This window comes from Ambystoma mexicanum, chromosome 6q (genome assembly GCF_040938575.1).
Source record: "Ambystoma mexicanum isolate Mex_15411 chromosome 6q, UKY_AmexF1_1, whole genome shotgun sequence".
Classification (NCBI taxonomy): Eukaryota; Metazoa; Chordata; class Amphibia; order Caudata; family Ambystomatidae; genus Ambystoma; species Ambystoma mexicanum.
Window position 1 is genome coordinate 1,154,182,209 of NC_090937.1, and position 18,901 is coordinate 1,154,201,109.

General features: G+C 43.5%; 1 protein-coding gene across 1 annotated transcript in view; it reads right to left on the bottom strand.

The window, feature by feature from the left end:
* SLC30A9 (solute carrier family 30 member 9) overlaps positions 1–18,901 on the bottom strand; it is a 1,100,681-nt gene that overhangs the window by 894,070 nt on the left and 187,710 nt on the right. Inside the window, exon 6 of the mRNA XM_069631745.1 lies at positions 16,958–17,040. Within this exon, the coding sequence (XP_069487846.1) occupies positions 16,958–17,040 (83 nt within the window). The remainder of the gene's footprint in view (positions 1–16,957; positions 17,041–18,901) is intronic.

Genomic DNA, 18,901 nt, shown 5'->3' on the forward strand with positions numbered 1-18,901 from the left:
GCTGCAGATGAGTGCCGGCGGCCAGGTCCACGCGTAGCCTCCCCCGCTGGGTACGTGGCAGCGATGGCACTGCGGGGCGGGTGGGCCCCCAGAAGTCACCACTCCTGCGGCCGGGATACGGGCACTGCCCCTGAAAGCACCGGCAGCGCCGGGGCTCCACCTCCCGCCGCCGACCCATGGGTGATGTCGCGGGGATCCGCTTCGGCGCCTCCTGCACCGTGCAGGCAGAGAAGGGGTCACATCGCCACCGCCGCCACTCAGTCCGCACTGGACCACCCAGGGATGGCAGCCCGGTCACTGGGGAAGGCGAAAGGCCACTGGAGTCGTTCTTTTTCACAGGATTTATGTGGTGCGCTGCCAGAGCTCACATCAGAGCCACCATCTTGGCCGCGCTCTAGCGTCCTCTTTGTTGTGTCATATTAACCTTTCTCTTTGACAAACTTAAAAGTGTGCGTTTTGAAGTGTATTTAAGTGTTACTGTTATATTGCTCCCTTCTGAAGAAGGCTTATTCTAACTGACTGATAAAATGACTAGGCCAAGGACTATTGTATGTGCATACATCTGACACTTTTGAAAAATAAAACATGGGTGGATTTCCAGCAAACCTGTGTAAGGAGCATTGGCAAGGACCTGAAAGCATGGTTTTGCAAATGTGCCTGTGTTTTATTTTTTGACAAGTGTCATAATGTAGGTACACAAAATAGTGATATACCTTTGGTGACCGAGGTATGGCCAGTGGTCAGATTGCCTGGTCACGGAATAAGGTAATGATACGGACAATCTGGCTACTGGCCATGACCACGAGGGACAACACATGCGTTTAAAGAGGCCATGTCTACCTGGGACTAAATTTGTGGTAAAGCTGGGATAGGTTTGAAAGTGAAGAAAAATGTGCTTGTGGTAATATGGTCATAGGGTTCTCTTTTCACCTTCTGCAGGCTGCCATGGAAAGCGAAGAGGGGCCCTGTATGGAACCCTGCCTTCCCTTTCCATGGTGGCCATATTGGAAAAGGAGTTTCCTTCCTACAACGGGACGCCGCAGGCTTACCGGTGTAGAAAGAAAAATCCTCTTTTTTAGCACCCCGTGTTCCCGCTTTGGGAACCCAGGGTGCTAATGGCCTTCATCCCCCATTACAGGGGTTGGAATGGGGGGATAAGGGTCCGGAGACCTAGTTATCCATGCTCTCTTTGCTTGGGCCGTTAACTTGGGCTGCCGGGCCGGTATCCACCATTCCAGTCCCTGGAACAGGAGATGAACGCCACAATATTTCATTAGCATAACACAAAATGGAAATGGAAATGTTGGAAAATCTTAGAGTCTGTGTACTTTACTGAGAAGTTTTTTTTTTTTTTACTTCTATTTTTCAACTGTGAAAGGTGGTTCCTAAAGGAACATTTCTTTTGTTTTTTTCAGATGTATTTTTTTTTTGGGCAGGAAGGAGAGCTTAGAACGAAAGGTGGGGAGGCCCATTACTGTACCTGCTCCATGCGAGCTACAACCTCCTCCCACTTCACTATGTAGCTTAGGCTTGTCCATTATACTGCATAACACTTAATTGAAAGAAGCTCCCTGCAAACTTGTAAAGCAACCACCTCTGCAGAACAATGGTATCACAAAACGGCCAAGCAGATTATTTTGAGCGTCTTATGTGCGCACTTAAATCCATACTGTTAACTGCTTCGCTTTATATCTTTTTCTGTGCTTTTGTACCACTGCACGCTATTACCCTTACCTATCAAACTGTAACCCACGCCTATGACGCACTTACACTAATACGGTATATAACACGTGTAATTGGAATGTCTGCATCGGTTACTACCTATGCACAGTTTTTAGTCACGGACACCTTTGTCTTTATAGCCTAACCTGGTGACCCTCCTAACCGCCCTCAATAGCTGCTCTGTCGGTTTAGCATTCACCGTGATTATCTGCACCTGTCTGCACCATCAGTAATTAAGATGTCACTACCCGGTTGTGCCCAACTGTTGTTTTAGTTAGCTCTGCCTGTTTGCATCATTACCTTTCATAGATGTTTATATGAATGTGTTTAATTTGCCTAATCTGTCTAGCTACACACATGACTGCACCTTCAGATAGCCTAGCTGCATCACAAAGGTGACCAATTGCACACATTTGCCTTGCAAGTGTACCAACAGCGATACCAGCAACCCTATACTAAATGGGCCAAACTACAATTTATTCAATTATCCTGCCAATCAACTGATGCCCTAACAGTGTTTTAGTAGCTCCTATCCAAACGTGCCACTTCAACTGTTTAACACGCTTTTGGGTAACTTAGTGCATCCCTCTCAAATGTTATGCCTATCCCTAATCTACGCATCCTGGGCACTTAGCCTCACTGCCCAAACACAGTTAGCCTTTTCTTTCTTCCATCTACTGTACCTAAATGAACTAGCATATTGTGTCGTTGCTGCTTTAGTCTACTTTGCTGCATTAGCCTACTGTGCTTAACTGAACCAGACTATTGCGCCTAAATGAACTAGCATACTGTGTCCTTGCCGCATTAGTCTACTGTGCATACCTAGGCCACTACACACTGCCTCCTATGTGCATGACCTTTAGAAATAGAAACTAGCCCACACTGCTTCATCTGCACTACACTCTAAATGCTTACTGTGCATCAGCTAAAAATCGAATTTAACCTATTGTGCCTCTTGGCGTAGTACAACCCTCCTACCTCCTAAACCAGACTCCAGCCATCTATGCCTTACTGCAAATATGATTATGAGAAACTCCCTTCAAACCTCTCTAGCAATTACCATCATAATAATGATCCACCAGACCAGCTTCACTGACTGCCTCACAGTAGGCCACCTACCAACGACCATGGCCAGTATAAGAACCTTAGCATGTCCAGTCATAGAAAGGAACAACAAACTTCGAGCTAGGCTACCCCGCCTCCATGAACTACAGCAAGTCAGGACTACTATCCAAACAATAACCGATCCAAATCTCAACTACCCCACTATCCTGATAAACTAACCTTAACTACAATGCGTGAAACAAGACAAAACTAAACTTAGCCTTCCCAAATCCACAAACACCTGTACCCTTATCAACTCTGCCAACTTCAATATGGCCCTAATAAACGCTAGATCTTTGGTAGCACATGCTACTGACATAGCCGACCTGATCACCTTAAATAACCTCAACCTCTTGGCAGTCACTGAGTCATTGTTACATGACGCAGCAGGCCCAGCCCTTGCTCTAGCGGTCCCAGAAAACTACCAAATCCTCCTAGGGGTTAGAACCAATGCTAAAGGAGGAGATATCGCCATCATAGCCAAAACACTAGCAATTAGACTTATAGAATCACCTCCAATTACTTCCTGTGAAATGCTCACAGCGAGAATACGAATAACTAACTCCAAGACACTAACAATCTACATAGTGTACAGGCCCCGGGACCGATTGGATCCTTCGAGGACATCTCAAGCATTCTCTCCAACAATACAAAAGAAACCTCTCAGGTACTTCTACTGGGGGACTTCAACCTTGGCTTCAATGACCACACAGACAGTGACGCCAAAGCTATCGCCAATATGCTCCTAAAACAAGGATTTACCCAAAAAGTGAATCAACCAACACATTCAAAAGGCAGAACCCTCACTTGGGTGGCCAACCTAAATTGTAACCTCTCCATTAACTCTACCTCCCCGTTAGGCAGAAACCTGTGCAGTTCCCTTAGGGACCACTGCAAAAAGTTTAAGACTACAGGTGTTAGCAGTAAACCCAATTGGTAGCAGTTTGTACCACCCAGATTTACCTGGTAGCTGTGGCTGAGCGGTCAGACTTCTCTCAAGAAGAGTTAGGCAGTATATAGAGTATACACAATAGGGACAAAAATACAGTAGCACAAGCAAACACTGACCAGAGCTTTGGTATAAAAGCATATAATTATTTATTTAAAAACACATTTGTAAAAATACACTGGCACTAATATGTCAAGCAAGTTCAAACAGTCACTAGAAATACATACACCTCCCTAATTAATTATTTGACAAGTCTAGGTTAGTACACCACTTATTTAGCAAAACAGAGGTGAGCGTGTAACCATAGATGGCACTCCAATAATTAGTTAAAAAGGGAGAGAAAAGGCAGAAATAGGAAAACACACAATAAGAACCACAGCAAGTCAAGAAAGGCAGGGTCTACTGTAGAGCAAAAAGTTCAGCTTTTGCCGGGGTGCTTGGCACAGGCGATTCGACCACGAGACGATCCAGGAAGGCGAAAAAGGCAAACTGGTTGGTCCCACCAGCTCAAAGGGAAGAAAACTCTCCTGGAAGAAGATATTCTCTGTCGTCTGGAAAGTGGTGAGTTTCGTACAGCAGGGCTCCACCGGTGGTGTCGTCGTTGTAGATGGCTCAGCTTCTCCCTTCTTCAGATTCTTTAGGTCCTGTGGCGACTTCTCAAGTTCCAGTCCCCAAAGCCCTGCTTTTATGCAGCAAAACCCCCATTCATCAGCCTAGCTGTCAATCAAACATGCTAAGTGGTGAGCCAGCCGGCTCACTACTGGGCCAATCACACAAGAGTGCGACTTGAGTTGCCAGGGCAACTCAGTCCAGGGTGCCTATTCCCCCCCCCTCCCACACATCCTGTAGACCCAGACAGAGTGGCACCACTTTTGGAGGCTTCTGTGCAGAAGCCCGCCAAAAGTGGAACAAAGGGCTCGACTTGGGTTGGAGTTACAGAGGCGAACACAAATGCCATTTTAAAACCGAGTCCTGGGAAAAAGACCCAACCGGGAAATAAATATTAAATAAATAACCCGGCGGTATCTTTAACATTGCACCAAAAAAGTGGTGCATTTAAAATGAATGGGAAAATCCCATAGGAAATATTCCGGTGGAATATTTTGCGTGGTAACCACTGCCACCAGCCAGAAACTTGAGAAGGGGGGGCTGGAAAGTGCCCCCTTGAAAAACAGACCCTGGGGCAATCGAATTACCCCTATAATGGTTTGTACTGGTTCTGTTCACAATTTTAGACTAGTAAAGTCAATGGTGACTTTACATGCCCTGGGTGTTACGCTCACCTGGAAACCACAGGGGTATCGATCGGACCCGGACAGCTGCGGTCTCCTTAACGTGATGCGTAGTGCAGAGATGACTGTCTGGACTGGCCCGCCTAGTCTCGTCTGCTGGACCCGAAGAAGTATATTCCTTATGTTCGTAAAAGATGAGCTGTCCATCCTGCGTGTCTTGCATGGGCGCGTAGATACCAGTTACTTCACTGGTTTGAAGGCGTTGGGAGAGTTCCGGTAAGTATTGACTCTGAAGTCCCTGGTGGGATTGGTAAGTATCAAGTTCAAAGAGTTCAATGTGCCCGATGTTCACTCTTGTCCCCTTCCTTCCTTAAGTTGCAACTGAGTTTGTGAGAAGACGGTCTCGTAGCTGCTGCTGGCGTTCAGGTAAGAGTCTGTTACCCAACGCTGTCCGGTAACTATTGCATGCGTTAACGTGTTGTTTTTCTCCCTCTTTACAGATGCGGCATATGAAAATGTGGAGAGTTATGGAATAATACCGCCGGTGGTAAGTCTATGGTGGTAAGAGGTTGTATTTGTTGATTCCCTTGGCTCACCTTGTTTTTTCTTGCGTCCCCTAGGTGCCGGATTACGGCGAAGAAATGATGGACAGTGCCGGATCGAAAGATGCTGCGAGAACTGCAGAGTATGGCGCCGTGCTGGAGCTGGTGAAGCGACGCGTGCAGGACTGATGTACTTTCCAGGTCCGGAGATGAAATGGCTCCGGAATTAGGTGAGGAATTTGAAATAAGTTTGTTTTCTAACCTTGTCCTTTTCTTCTTCCTTATTCTAGGAGCTCTGGATTCGAGGCGGGCGTGGCAGAAGACTGGATGCTGGCTGCAGGCACGCGGGCGTGGCAGAAGACTGGATGCTGGCTGCAGACACGGTGAGCGTCACGCTGCTGGATGCAGAATAACGCGAAGCATGTGCTGCTGTTCGGTTGTGGTTTAAATAGCCTCCAAAGTAGTTCCAGGTAAGAAGTTCCCTAGAGCCACGCCCGAGTAAAAAATAGTCCCTTTTACAAAATAGTCCCATCCAGGCCTCATGTAGGCTTGGACTCTTTTGCAGCATGGTCTGCATCAGGTAGGTAAAGTCTAGGAGCCTGGCGCCTAAGGCGCCAGGACTGAACCCAGACAGCCCCTAGCCGGGGCTGCTGAGGTTTAAACAAAAGTCTGGATGCCTGCTCCTGGAGCTGAAGGCCTTGGTCCTGATGCCCGGGGCTAGGCATCATGACACTGGGAGACAGTAGTCAGTTCCAGGATAGGGAGTCTATGTTTGGGGGTCACTATGACACCCCTGTGTTACTGCACTGAGGGTGCTGTGTAACACACTTACCAAAAACACATGAAGCCCTATGGAGTAAAAGACCCCAAAGACCATAAAACACATTACAAAGTCAAAGGACATTCTCAAATCATGCCTAAGAGTGGGAGAAAAAGAGTCTCACACTCTTAGCAGGAGAACAAATTAAACCCCAAAAATCCAGCAAAGCTGTTGGGGGACTCACTAGGTTTGGGAAATTAGCCTTTACAGAGAATTCTCCCTAACACTCCCACTACCATGGACAGATCACCACCTGATTGCCTTCACTATGGTAATAGACAAACAGCCACAAACGTATATGACCATAGCCCCTCCACAACCTACCAGGAACAAAAAAGATATCACAGTGGACAGGCTTCTACCACTTATCCTGCCTTCACTGAGCCTAATATCATCATCCACTGACCCCATATACTAGTTGACACCTACAATACAACCATGTCCAAAGCCTTGGATGCTATCGCACCCCTCAAAATACGCAAAAGCAAACCGCAAGCACATCTAAACGCTTGGTTCACCTCACATTTAAAAGAACTTAGGCAAAAAAAAAGAAAATTGGAAACCCTATGGCGCCACACACCCGTCAGCAGAAAATAAAACAAACCTGACCAAACTTGCTGACCACTACAAAAAAAGAAATAATGAACACAAATAGAGAGCTTTATAACGATAGGATTGCTAAGGCCAATTCCAACACAAAGGAGCTCTTTACCGTACTTCGAGAAATGGAGGCCCCCATCCCGCCAGCCGACAATATAACTAAAGACAAAGTCTGGTGTACCAACATACAGAACGCTTTAGCCAATAAAATGGTACTCCTTCAAGGAAAGATTGCGAACAAGAAATCCTCCCTTATCAAACAAGATGCTCACACTCCGATGCCCAAAACTCTAACCAATAAACCAGATAAATTTAAATTCTCAAAAGTCTCTATCCTTGAAGTGGAGAAAATCATCTCCTCCCTGAAACCAACTAGATGCCAGGGCGACAACTGCCCAGCACAATTCATTAAAGATGCAGCCAGAGACCTGTCACCATTTATCACCAAACTCATCAATGCATCATTTTCAACTAATACTGTCCCAAACAATCTCAAAGAATCCTGGGTCTTACCGTTACTGAAAAAACAAACATTAGGATCCAGCCATTCCAACCAACTACAGGCCCATTACGACGGTGCCTTTCCTTCTGAAGATACTTGACAGAGTAGCGTACCTTCAGATACAATATCTGGAAACAAATCATCTCCTCTGCACCCGCCAATCAGGCTTCAGGCCACAACACGGCACTGAAACTGCATTGATTGACTTAAAAACACAAATTGAGGCACTAACAGACAAAGGGAAAATTGCCAGGCTACTCCTCCTTGACCTGTCAGCCGCCTTTGACTTGGTGGACCACGAATTCCTTTGTAAACACCTTGCCTCAGCGGCTCACTTCTCTAAGGTTGCAGTAGCATGGGTACAATCATTCTTTAACAATAGAACTATGCAAGTCTTTTCCCCCCTCAGACTCAGCAGATGCTATCCCCATAACTTGCGGCGTTCCACAAGGATCATGCGTTTCACCCACCATGTACAACATCTTCACGAAGCCATTATTTGACAAATTGGACAATCTAGGTGTCACCTACACTAACTATGCAGATGACACCCAGATCCTCATACCCCTTTCAGGCAATTACATCACTGACACGGCTCTTGTGAACAAAATATACCTCCTCATTCAGGCATGGATGGCCACACATGGCCTCTGCCTGAATGACAAGACTGAACTTCTAATACTAGGAACCTCGGCCAACCTCAAAAAACTCAATAAGGATCACTCCTCCTTAAACATTGATGGCAACTCTATCAAGGTTGTAAAGGAAGTAAAAACGCTCTGATTCTACCTTGACTCTACTCTAGCCAAGTCAATTCTTTAGCGTCCACATGCACATTAATCAGGGCCTGCAGACCTCATCTATCCTCATCCAGCTGCATCATCTTAGCAAATGCCATCATACTCTTAAGATTGGACTACTGTAATGCTCTTTACTTGGGGGCTAACAAGTACATCTTAAACAAGATCCAAACGCTACAAAATAACGCCCTAAGAACGGCACTAAATATCCCAAATAAAGATCACATATCTGTGATTAGAAGACAAAACCACTGGCTGACAATCAAGGACAGGATCCTGCTAAAAAAAACTCCCTGAACCACAAATGCCTCAATAATGCTGCACCACCGTACCTCACCAATCGGATAGTCAGGAAAACAACCACTCGTCTGACTAGGTCCTCCAACCCATGCTGCCTCAGCGTACCACGCTTCAAATAGCCAAATCTGGCAGCAGAAGTTTCCCAGTTATGGCTGCCCAAACATGGAACTCACTCCCTTACTCACTCCGGGTTGATCAAACCTACCCAAGCTTCAGACGCAACATACAGAAATGGATCAGAAACAATGACGCCCACCCTAGGACCTAATGTTAAACAACATACTAAGCCAAATATCTGATCATAAAATCCTGCAACTGAAACCACCCCCCATATTGCTTGTAATTGTATACATCCTCAATGTGAACTATAATGTGTGTACTGTGAATATCTCCATCTTTGTACCTGTATTAGCTTTGTGATGTCATCTTTGATGTCCTGGGTGTTAGTCTTAGCAGTGCACGGTGGTGGTGTGAGTTATGGTTGCTTAGCTTACGAATTTCTGGTGTTTTTCGTTTTACTTGTAAAACACAAGAATCTTTTCAGTGCATGAAGTTAATTCGTTCGGGTATGAACATTTTGTGTTAATACTGCAGTTTTTGGTGCTTGCTTTACGTTCCCTGTATATGCTTATCGTTGTATTCATTGTGCTCTCTATTTTTTTGTGAGTAATAGTGCAATTATGCAGTAAGGGACGTATACGTAGATACTTATTTTTCACAGTATGTAAAAATATGTATTGGAAGCATTTATCAATTTTGCATGCAACATGGGAAGATTGCAAATATTGCACCTCTGTAGCGCGTGTTGCAGACAATGCCTACATTTCTTCATGAGTTTGTTCATGTACTGAAAGAACTCAGTAATGCAATGTTTTTTTTCAGCAATGCATTGCTTAATGAACAACGTGGCATATCTTAGTTCTTCAATCATCTCTGATACTTTTCTGCCAATATTATAATGACAATCCCTTGTGGAGGTTCTCCATGAAAACTAAATGTACATGTGATGTCATCAGTGATGTCATCAATGACATTTGTGATGTCATCTTTGATGTCCTGGGTGTTACTTTTAGCAGTGCATAGTGGTGGCGCGAGTTATGGTTGCTAAGTTTACCATAACTGGCAAATTTCAAGGGTTTTATTTCGAACCATAACGTCCCGCTAAAGTTTTTTTGGGTGAATTTCATAGGTTTTTAGTAGCGCAACTTACCCATAACGTCCCTTTAACAATGTTTTTTTTAACTGAAGTTCATAGGTTTCTAGTAGTGGCACGTAACCATAATGTAAACGAACATCTGACTTCATTGCACACCTTCCGGAGAATGCCACATGACCATATGCTGGCGCACAGCACGGCGACGTGTCCGAGAATCCGTACACACTTAACAATAACATCTATGCCTCGTGGACAGTGTGGAACTACATTTTTTACTGATGTAGGAACTTGCAACTTCAACATTTCCCTTGCACAGCTCCAACACCTATTCGTACTCAGCCATTAACAATGTAGTACACAGTACATACCTTTAGCAAAAGTACAATTTATCTGAAAACGACATGAGCTAAGGTCATCCCTCCTCCCCAAGAAACAGCACCACTGCTGTAATGAAGGAGCATGAGAAACACTGCCCCTACCTTACAAATAACACACGCACAACATTTTCCCCCATCCACCTACCCCTCCATATTACTGTTTGGTCCCTCTTTGCTCATTTCCGTCCGCAACTTTCCTTCTTAGCTGTCCTTCCAAAAAAAAAGCCATCCGTAAACAAATGAAATGTTCCTTCAAGAACCACCTTTCCCAGTTTAAAAATATAAAGTAAAAAAATAAAATAAAAAAAATAAAAAATTGCTTAGACTCCATCTCCTTTGTATTTCTCAGTAAACTACATAGGTGCAATAAGATTTTCCAACATTTCCATTTGCAGTTTGTGTTATGCTAATCGGAATATTGTAGCGTTTGTCCTCTGTTCCAGGGACTGGAACAGTGAATAAAAGGGCCAGCAGGCCAAGTTATGAGCCCAATCGAAGCAAGAATGCATAACGCGATCTCTGGATCATTACCCCCCCCCTTAACCCCTAAAATGGGGAACGAATGCCATTAATCTAGATTTCCAAAGCAGTAACCCGTGCTACTAAAAAAGAGGATTTTTCATCCTAATCAGGGACGCCTGTGGCGTCCCGGATTAGGAAGTAAAATCCTTTTCCAAGATGGCCACCATAGAAAGGAAAGGCGGTTGTTCCATACAGGGCCCCTCTTCGCTTTCCATGGCAGCCTGCAAAAATCAAAAAGGAAACCCTGTTCACATATTAGCACAAGCACTTTTTTCTTGCCTTTCAAATGTATCGTAATGGCGAACAACTTTACCACAAAGCCAGACCCAGGGGGACATACATGGCCACTGGAATCCTATCTTTTCTCCCTTCTGGTCATGGCCAGTAGCCACATTGTGCGGCTCATGACCTTATACCATGATCCCGACATTCTGGCCACTCCCCATGACTACAGCCTACCCCTCAGTCAGTAAACATATTCCGCTATGTTTTTTAACTACATTATGACACATGTTCAGTACGAAAACACTCCCACATCTCGTCACATAAGCAACCTTAATGAAAATCTACACCTTTTTTGGAAGACGTTCCTCTCCAGCGTAGCCAAATGCGCCCATAAGCACCTACGTGCCGTGACGCCGACCCTGAAAACGAACACGCAGCGACGTACAACGTAGCACGTCACATTTTGAAATAATAAACTGGTTTTTAAATCAAAACATTAACATTTTAGAATTTGTAAATTACTTTTATTTGACAATAAACTGTCTGAGACCATCGTACTATTCCCATTTTCAAATAGTAACTTTGTTTCTTCGGTCGTCATCGAAAATGTTAATCGTGAGGCACACGTTCTTTTCCGATACACAAAGTATTTGTTTTCAATAAAGCAACCGCTTCAGTCGCACAGCGATATTCCAAGACGTCGGCATGACCTTCAGCCTACACCACCATAAAAGATGTTATGTTACTCCTAATGGTCACGGACAAATGGGTCCTGCGCGATTGTCCCACAAAACAGTGACGGTTAGGCGGCCGGTCACGAGTACGTGCATCTGGCGGACAAAAAATCCATCACTTGGCATCTGGAATCCATGGCAATCACAGTAAGACAGGATATAGCTGTTCGGAAAACATAACAGAAAATACGTATCAATGCCCAACCTTTAGCAAACAATTTCAAAAAAGACAACAAGAACGTGGAAATTGATGCACTAATCGATGTGGTCGTACATGACATTTAAAGAAATATTAGCGTTGAACATGGGTGAATCTAGTGATAGCCTACAAATGCCGAGATTCTACACTCTCCATAACTACAAAAAAAAAAATTACAACTACACAGAAAGATAGTACTTCAGTTACATTGCCAAAATTAATGTTCTGGTAATAAAAAATGTAATCTCGTTCCGGTGTAAAGTCATCAAAAGTAAACTTACACGATATTCACCGACTCCATCGTCTTCCTGAAACCCAGACAGCAATGTACCTTCACCAAAGAATCTTCTTGAACTGATATTACATGAGGCTTATAAACACTTTGAATACATAACCTTATCAAATGGTATTTTTTGCAAACTTTCACTGCCTACATTCTTACCGAATTCTCCCTTTCGCTCAAGGTAAAAAAACAATTGACCCTTATGAGTTCAGTCATATGCGTGGGCCTAGTGAGCTCGCAACCAAAATAGTAAAGCAAGTGACCTTCACTCAGAATGCAAATACATTCTGACTTTGCAACAATGTCTTAATGTATTCATGAGAATTGGTACTCCTATACACTTGCAGACGCACCGTTTCCATCAAACAGTGCAGGTGGCTACCTGAGATTTCAAACTCTAGGACGCCAGTCTGACTGCAATATTATTTTAAATGCATTGCAACACAGACACAGTAATACTTTGCCTGTACTTAACGGACACTATATTGAGCAGCAACTTCCAATTTACCGTATAACTTTGGTGACAAGAAAACACCACTTTTTGACTTCCTGCTGCCACATCCCATCCCAGCCTCATTAACCCTCACCTTCCGAGACAGTATTTCATAAGTTTAACAAGTGCAAAGTTGTGTTGTTTTATATGTGTTAGCGGCGATGTCTGCGTACACCAAAACACAAATGAAAGATGGCGGGCGCAGCGAAACAATCTGACGCACTTCACGCTGTTCAACATCCAATCAGTGAACATGTCACATGTCCGCGGACATGACACTACGGATTAGCCAATCGTTATCTTGTCTGCAGAGCAAACAGGGAAGTGGGACCGCGGAGCAGACATAGATATCACTAATTTTTTTAGACATACTTTTTGGTCGTTTGAAAGAAAACTACTGGACGGATTGGCACAAAATTTACCAAAGCACGCTTTCGGGACCAAGCTCCTGCCGCAAATTTGGTGAAACTCCGTCCAGCGGTTTGGGCTTTAGGCGTGCGCAAAGTTTTACCCCATTCAGTCTATGGGGAAAAAAAAGACGGTTTGAGATCCCCCCTATAACTTTACCCGCCCTGGACCAAACATCACCAAACTTTGCAAAGATAATTCACAGTGGCCCATATACTTTTTTTGCAAAGTTTGGTGATGATTCGTCTAGGGACAGCGAAGTTATAAGCTGCCCAAAAAGTGTTCTTCCTATGGAAACAGCAACTTAACCATAACTACACAGCCACTACAGTGGCTGTATAATATATATGGTTTCCTTTTTATTTTAAGCAATACTTTTTCGTTATGGTTTCGGTATTAATGTAATTTTCTGTTTTCTATTCAATACAATAACTGGATACCTGTTACATTATATCATAATCTTCTGTTAGAAAAGTCAAATGAATGAACAGCAACAACAATAGCAGGTAAGCACTTTAAGACTTGTAGTACTTTTCAGAGGCCTTACGACTTCAGCAGTCCACTACTATTGGTATTGATAGTTTAATTGTAAAGTGCTTATACACAATGTGTTTCAAAGCGCTTCAAGGCAAGGGAGGGAACAAGGGAAAAATACAGTGACATTCTTACAAGGCCTTGATACATTAAGAATGTGAAATTACTATCGTACTAGGCCTGGCAACATTTCTGGTAGAGCCGGAGAGTTGAACAAGAGGTGCGGGGCGATAGTAACAAGAGGAGGCAAGTAACAAAACAAGCAACTATCGTACTAGGCCCGACAACATTTCAGGTAGTGCGGGAGGGGGAGGGAAAGAAGGAGGGGGGGAAAGAAGGAGGGAGGGGGAGGAAAACAAGCTACTATCATACTAGGTCTGATGACATTTCGGATAGAGTAAGTGCAAAGAATATAGTAAGGGGTAGAGGGAAAAAGATAGGGAGAGAAAGAGAAGGCTGAAGTAACGCAAGTGTGGTGAAAGAGAAGAGGAGGCAGGCAGGAGGGGGAATCGAAGAACAAGAGGCAGACAAACAGACATCACAAGCATACAGCAGGGGGGAGCATAGTACAACAGGCAGGCAAACAGACATCACAGGCGTAAAAGCAGGGGGGGCTGCGCAAAAGGCACAGCAAGTTTGCATAAAAACACAGCCAGAATTGAAACCAAGTTAACTGCATAAAAACACAGCCAGAATTGAAACCAAGTTAACTGCATAAAAACACAGCCAGAATTGAAACTTAGTTAAATGCATAATTTGATAATGAATAGCAACCAGAATCAGAAGCTAGCAGTGGGTGCAAAAACACAGTGCAATTAGAAGTGTAAACAAGGGAGACAAGCAGAGAAGGAAGCTGAGAGTCAGAAGAGGGTAGAAGCGTGTCCAGAATGAGGGAATTAACACATATTAACCCATAGTATGAGTTATTCAAAGTCAGATTGCAGGGTAAAGCAGATAAGGCACAGCTGTATAAAAGTCAAAGTTACAAAAGGATAAGCGTTCGGCATAGGCGTACATGTATTGGTAAACACCCAAACCCTTGAATCAGCACACCAGCAACAAAGGAGTGGCATAACGACTAGTTAAATATTACCTGCAGTCTCACAGTACATCAGCAATAAAGATGATGCAGGTGGACACCCTCATGATGCAGCAGTTGAAGGACCCGGTCACCGAATTCTTGGTCTTATGACAAAAGGGACACTGGGAGGGATTTCACAGTAGCAGTCAAAAGGAAAGGCTTGCAGCAAAGGATTCTTTGTGGCTTCTCGCAGCTCTGTGGTTTTGGTACACTTTTCAAGACACCAGATGAAGAACAGTCACTGCCTGGTCGATTCTCCTCGCTTTCTTAGTCCAGCAGTCTGTTGTGGGGACTTCAAGGAGTGGATCCTTGCTTCTGGAGGTCCGGAAGGAGTCCACCAAAGTTGCAGGAGGATTCGTTCTTGGGAAGACTATGCACTGCACGATGGTCGCAGGTCCCAGGGTATTGGCAGTTTACTGCCCAGAAAGGTTGCAGGTCGTGGGATGGCGCAAAATACAGGTCTTCTCAAGGCAGATTGTTCCCACCAGCCGAAGCGAAGGAGGAGTCCTCTTCAGATCTCTGTCTCATGGAAGAAGGCATCAGCACAGCAGAGGCCAATCGGCAGGCTTCTGCGGTCACTGGAATTAGCTGCAGATGTTTTCCCTCTTTATCCTCTTTGGATTTAGTTCCAGTGGACGACTCTCTCAGCCTGAGGATCCGGACCTTTTATCCAGGAACCCAGCCAATCAACATTCATGCCACATTCAAACTTTGGGGGTGGCTGTCCTTCTAGGACAGCCATCCTACCATTTTGAACGGGTTCCAGGCACGCATGCTAGAAGACAAAGACCAGCAGAGTTTCAGGAACCTCCGGCCTCCTGTTCACACAGACACACTGGAGCCTTAGCAGGCTTCACAAAGGATGCCCACTGAAGACAAAGGTCAAACCAGGACCTCCCTAACCCAGCACGGCAGAGGAAGGACCAAGAAAGGTCAAGAAACCAAGAAATGGCAAAAAAAAAAAGAATCCAGAACCATTTTGGGTCAGTGGCGATCCTTGTGTGCATTACCGCGGCTGTCAGTACAGCCTGGTAGTAAATATTGCACAAAAGTAGGTATAACACGTCCACTGCCACCAGCCATTCAGGGATGCTCATGACTGTAACAGAAAGGTTACAGAAGAAATGAGAAAGGGGATACAGTGTAACCCCTCAGCACCCCACATAAGGTGAGGTGTGCTGATCTCACAAAAGAAAAGTTAAGGATAAAAAGTATCCCCCCCTATCCTTGGGCACATGTGTTCTTACAAGGAAAATAAAGAACAAAATGAGGGACGCCCAAAGGGCTCCCGGCAACACTGCACATAAGGTGCTGTGTACTGCAAAAGCAAATTACAGATGCCTTAGAAAAGATGGAGGAAAGCATGACTCCATAATATAAAGTACAAAAACAATGGACAGGAGTTCCCATAGTCCGAGCAAAAGAAAAAGTGAGTGGGGAAAAAGGCTGCCCCTCACTCAGGAGAACTGACAAGAAAATCCAGGAGTCCAGAAAAAAGTGCTAGGGGTCTCACAGATGGAGGAGATTTGGCATAAAAAAAGAAATCTCCCCAACATTGCCTACGCATAGTCCAGATAAAAACCAACAGGGTTGCCAGATCCAAATAGTCTGGTTTTGCCCTGATGTACATACTGGATCTAAAAACACCACAAGTTCATCCAAAGGGCCCAGGTACAGACACTCTATGACATGGTTATAGGACTCTAAAGATCAGCAAATGTCCCAGATTCAACATGGTATAGCACGGCAGCTGCAGAAACGCAACACCACCACTTCTTACATAAATATCATAGCTTCACATTCAACATGGCATTTACCTACATATATTTGATTTTTCTCCATTTCAGACCGAAAAAAAAGAAAACGGGTCATCTCATCAACCCAAATCAAAATAGTTAAAAAAAAAAAAAAATAGATAAAAATAAAAAATCGCGACTGTCAAAATCCTGGAATCTGCCTTTGAAATGATCAGTTCCAGTTCACAAACTACGAGCGGGAGTACAATTCCCGAAGACTCCACTCCCCCACAACAATGTTGATAAGGAAGATCAAGCTTCCTTCGGTATCTATTCCCCGCTCGGACACCTATGTCCGTGTGAGCCCATACCTACATCTTTTATACACTATACTGAGCTGAAAGAGGTAATCCCGTTCTTACAGGAATCTGACACAACAACATGAAAGCTCGAGGCGCATCTCACTTGGGGTTGCTGCTGTCCTCAACCGTTTGTAAAAATTAATTTCTATGAATTATAAACAAATAAAAAAAAATAAATGAAAAAATAAAAAATAAAACACACAGCATTATTCATTGAGGGACAGCATAAACAAGTAATTTACAAAGCCGACTTAAATGTTACTAGGATGAACTTACTCTCCTTATATACCATTTCTTCTTCCTTGCGTAACTTCCGCTCCCTCAAAATAGCCTCTGGACTTCCCCAAACTTCCAAAGCTCTGTTAATAAACAATCATTAGTACCTTTCCAGTTTATATGCAGTAATTTGCAAACATATTTAAAAAGAGTTAGACTTTAGCAATTTGATGTCATAAAACATTCAACAGTGATTCAATTGATTGTGTATAAATGACAAATATTATATACAGGTAATCGTCTTTCTGATGCTTGTATCTTCTTAGATGCACATGCTTTGTATAGGATGACATCTAGTGCTTGGTGTGGAATATTTCAGGACTTGTTTTCCAAATTGGAAAAGGTATGTTGACAGGACAAGTCTGTAATATTATCCCTACAGTGACGTGCACTGTGCCCACGTCAAGGTCCTCAGATTGTTTTGTTTGTGATATGAGGTAATAGGAGTATGCATGAATGGGCATTAAGAGTACAGGAAAATTGAGGGTATAATTTGTATATGTACCTTCTATTCCTAAATAGGGGAGGAAGGGTGGGCATACATGAATCCAAGCAGATACACACATCAGAAAGATTATTACAGGTAACATCTTCTGAGGCTTTTGGATCTGCTTGGAATCACATACTTTGCATAGACTTGCGAGCAGTACCAGGAGAAGGAGGTGGGTTGTTAGAAGGAACAGGCAAAATGTTGAATTGAAGATACAAATAAATAAATCGATAATTCGCTAAGTAAAGTAAAACAAATACATGGGTAAATGGATAAATGAATAAATAATTGAATAAATGAATATCTGAATACATGTATAAATGTAATAAAAAGTAAAGTAAAAGGGAATGTGTAATAACTTTCTTATCATTCTTTAACATTCTTAAACATCCCTTTTTCAAGAAGTCAATCCAACATTTTCCTTTCCTTCCTCCGGCCAACCCCAACATGGCTCTTACAGGGGAGCAAGAGAAAGGGAAGGGTGGGCACATATTTAATTATGAAATGTATCAAGTCAGTTATCAAATCAGATTATCATGCTGTGTGTAAGCCAATTATTTGGAACCATAGGTTAAATAATGCAATATGAACTGCGTCAGTCACCCGTATTTAGGCAATAATGCCAAAAGTGGGACGACTTGATGGCATCATAATCCCCAAACAAACTGTCCCAATGTGCAAATATAGTTTGAACCCAGCTTTACACATTGGGTACAAGTTTATCTATGACTTTACAAATGCGACAAATTCGAGTTTCTCTAGGCATTTTTGTAAAGGCACCCGGTGTCACAAGTAGTTGAAGTTGGTTGGTTCCAAGCCGTAGCATGAAACTACGCACCTTTGGATTTGGGCACTTAAGCAAATAGTGCTGTGCCTTAAGATATTTATGAGTGACACCTGTCATATAGATGTAATTATGCAGTTTTTCCAGGTGAATGTAGTTATTCAACCAATCGTGGTGTTCCATCTTCCTCTTAAATATTTTTGTAATCTTGGAAAACCTGTACCACGACTAAAATCAGGTACCCAGTTGATGTCATGAAAACAGTCCACGTTGAGGCCCGAGAAATCGGGTGTTTTTGTTTTTATTATGCCCTTTTTAGCAGTGCCAAGTATGTTTAATAGCGGCTTTTGGGATTACACCGCGATTTCATAAATAGCAACCCACTACGTAACATACACTGCATTCTTATCGAAGTCACGCCTAATTCGCGTCGTAGGTAAGTCATTGGTGTAGACTGGGCCAGAGACAATATTTTCCTCCAAACGTTGCCCTCTAGTACGTCAAGCCATCTCAAATCAGGTATAGGCACTGCATCCAGACCATATAATATAGTGGGCACAACACACTGATAATATAATTGGATAGTTCCAGCAAGGGAAAAGCCTGCCTTAGATTTAGAAAAATGTGTCAGTTGACGAGCTTTGCATTTCTTTGATTCGATAAGGTTGTG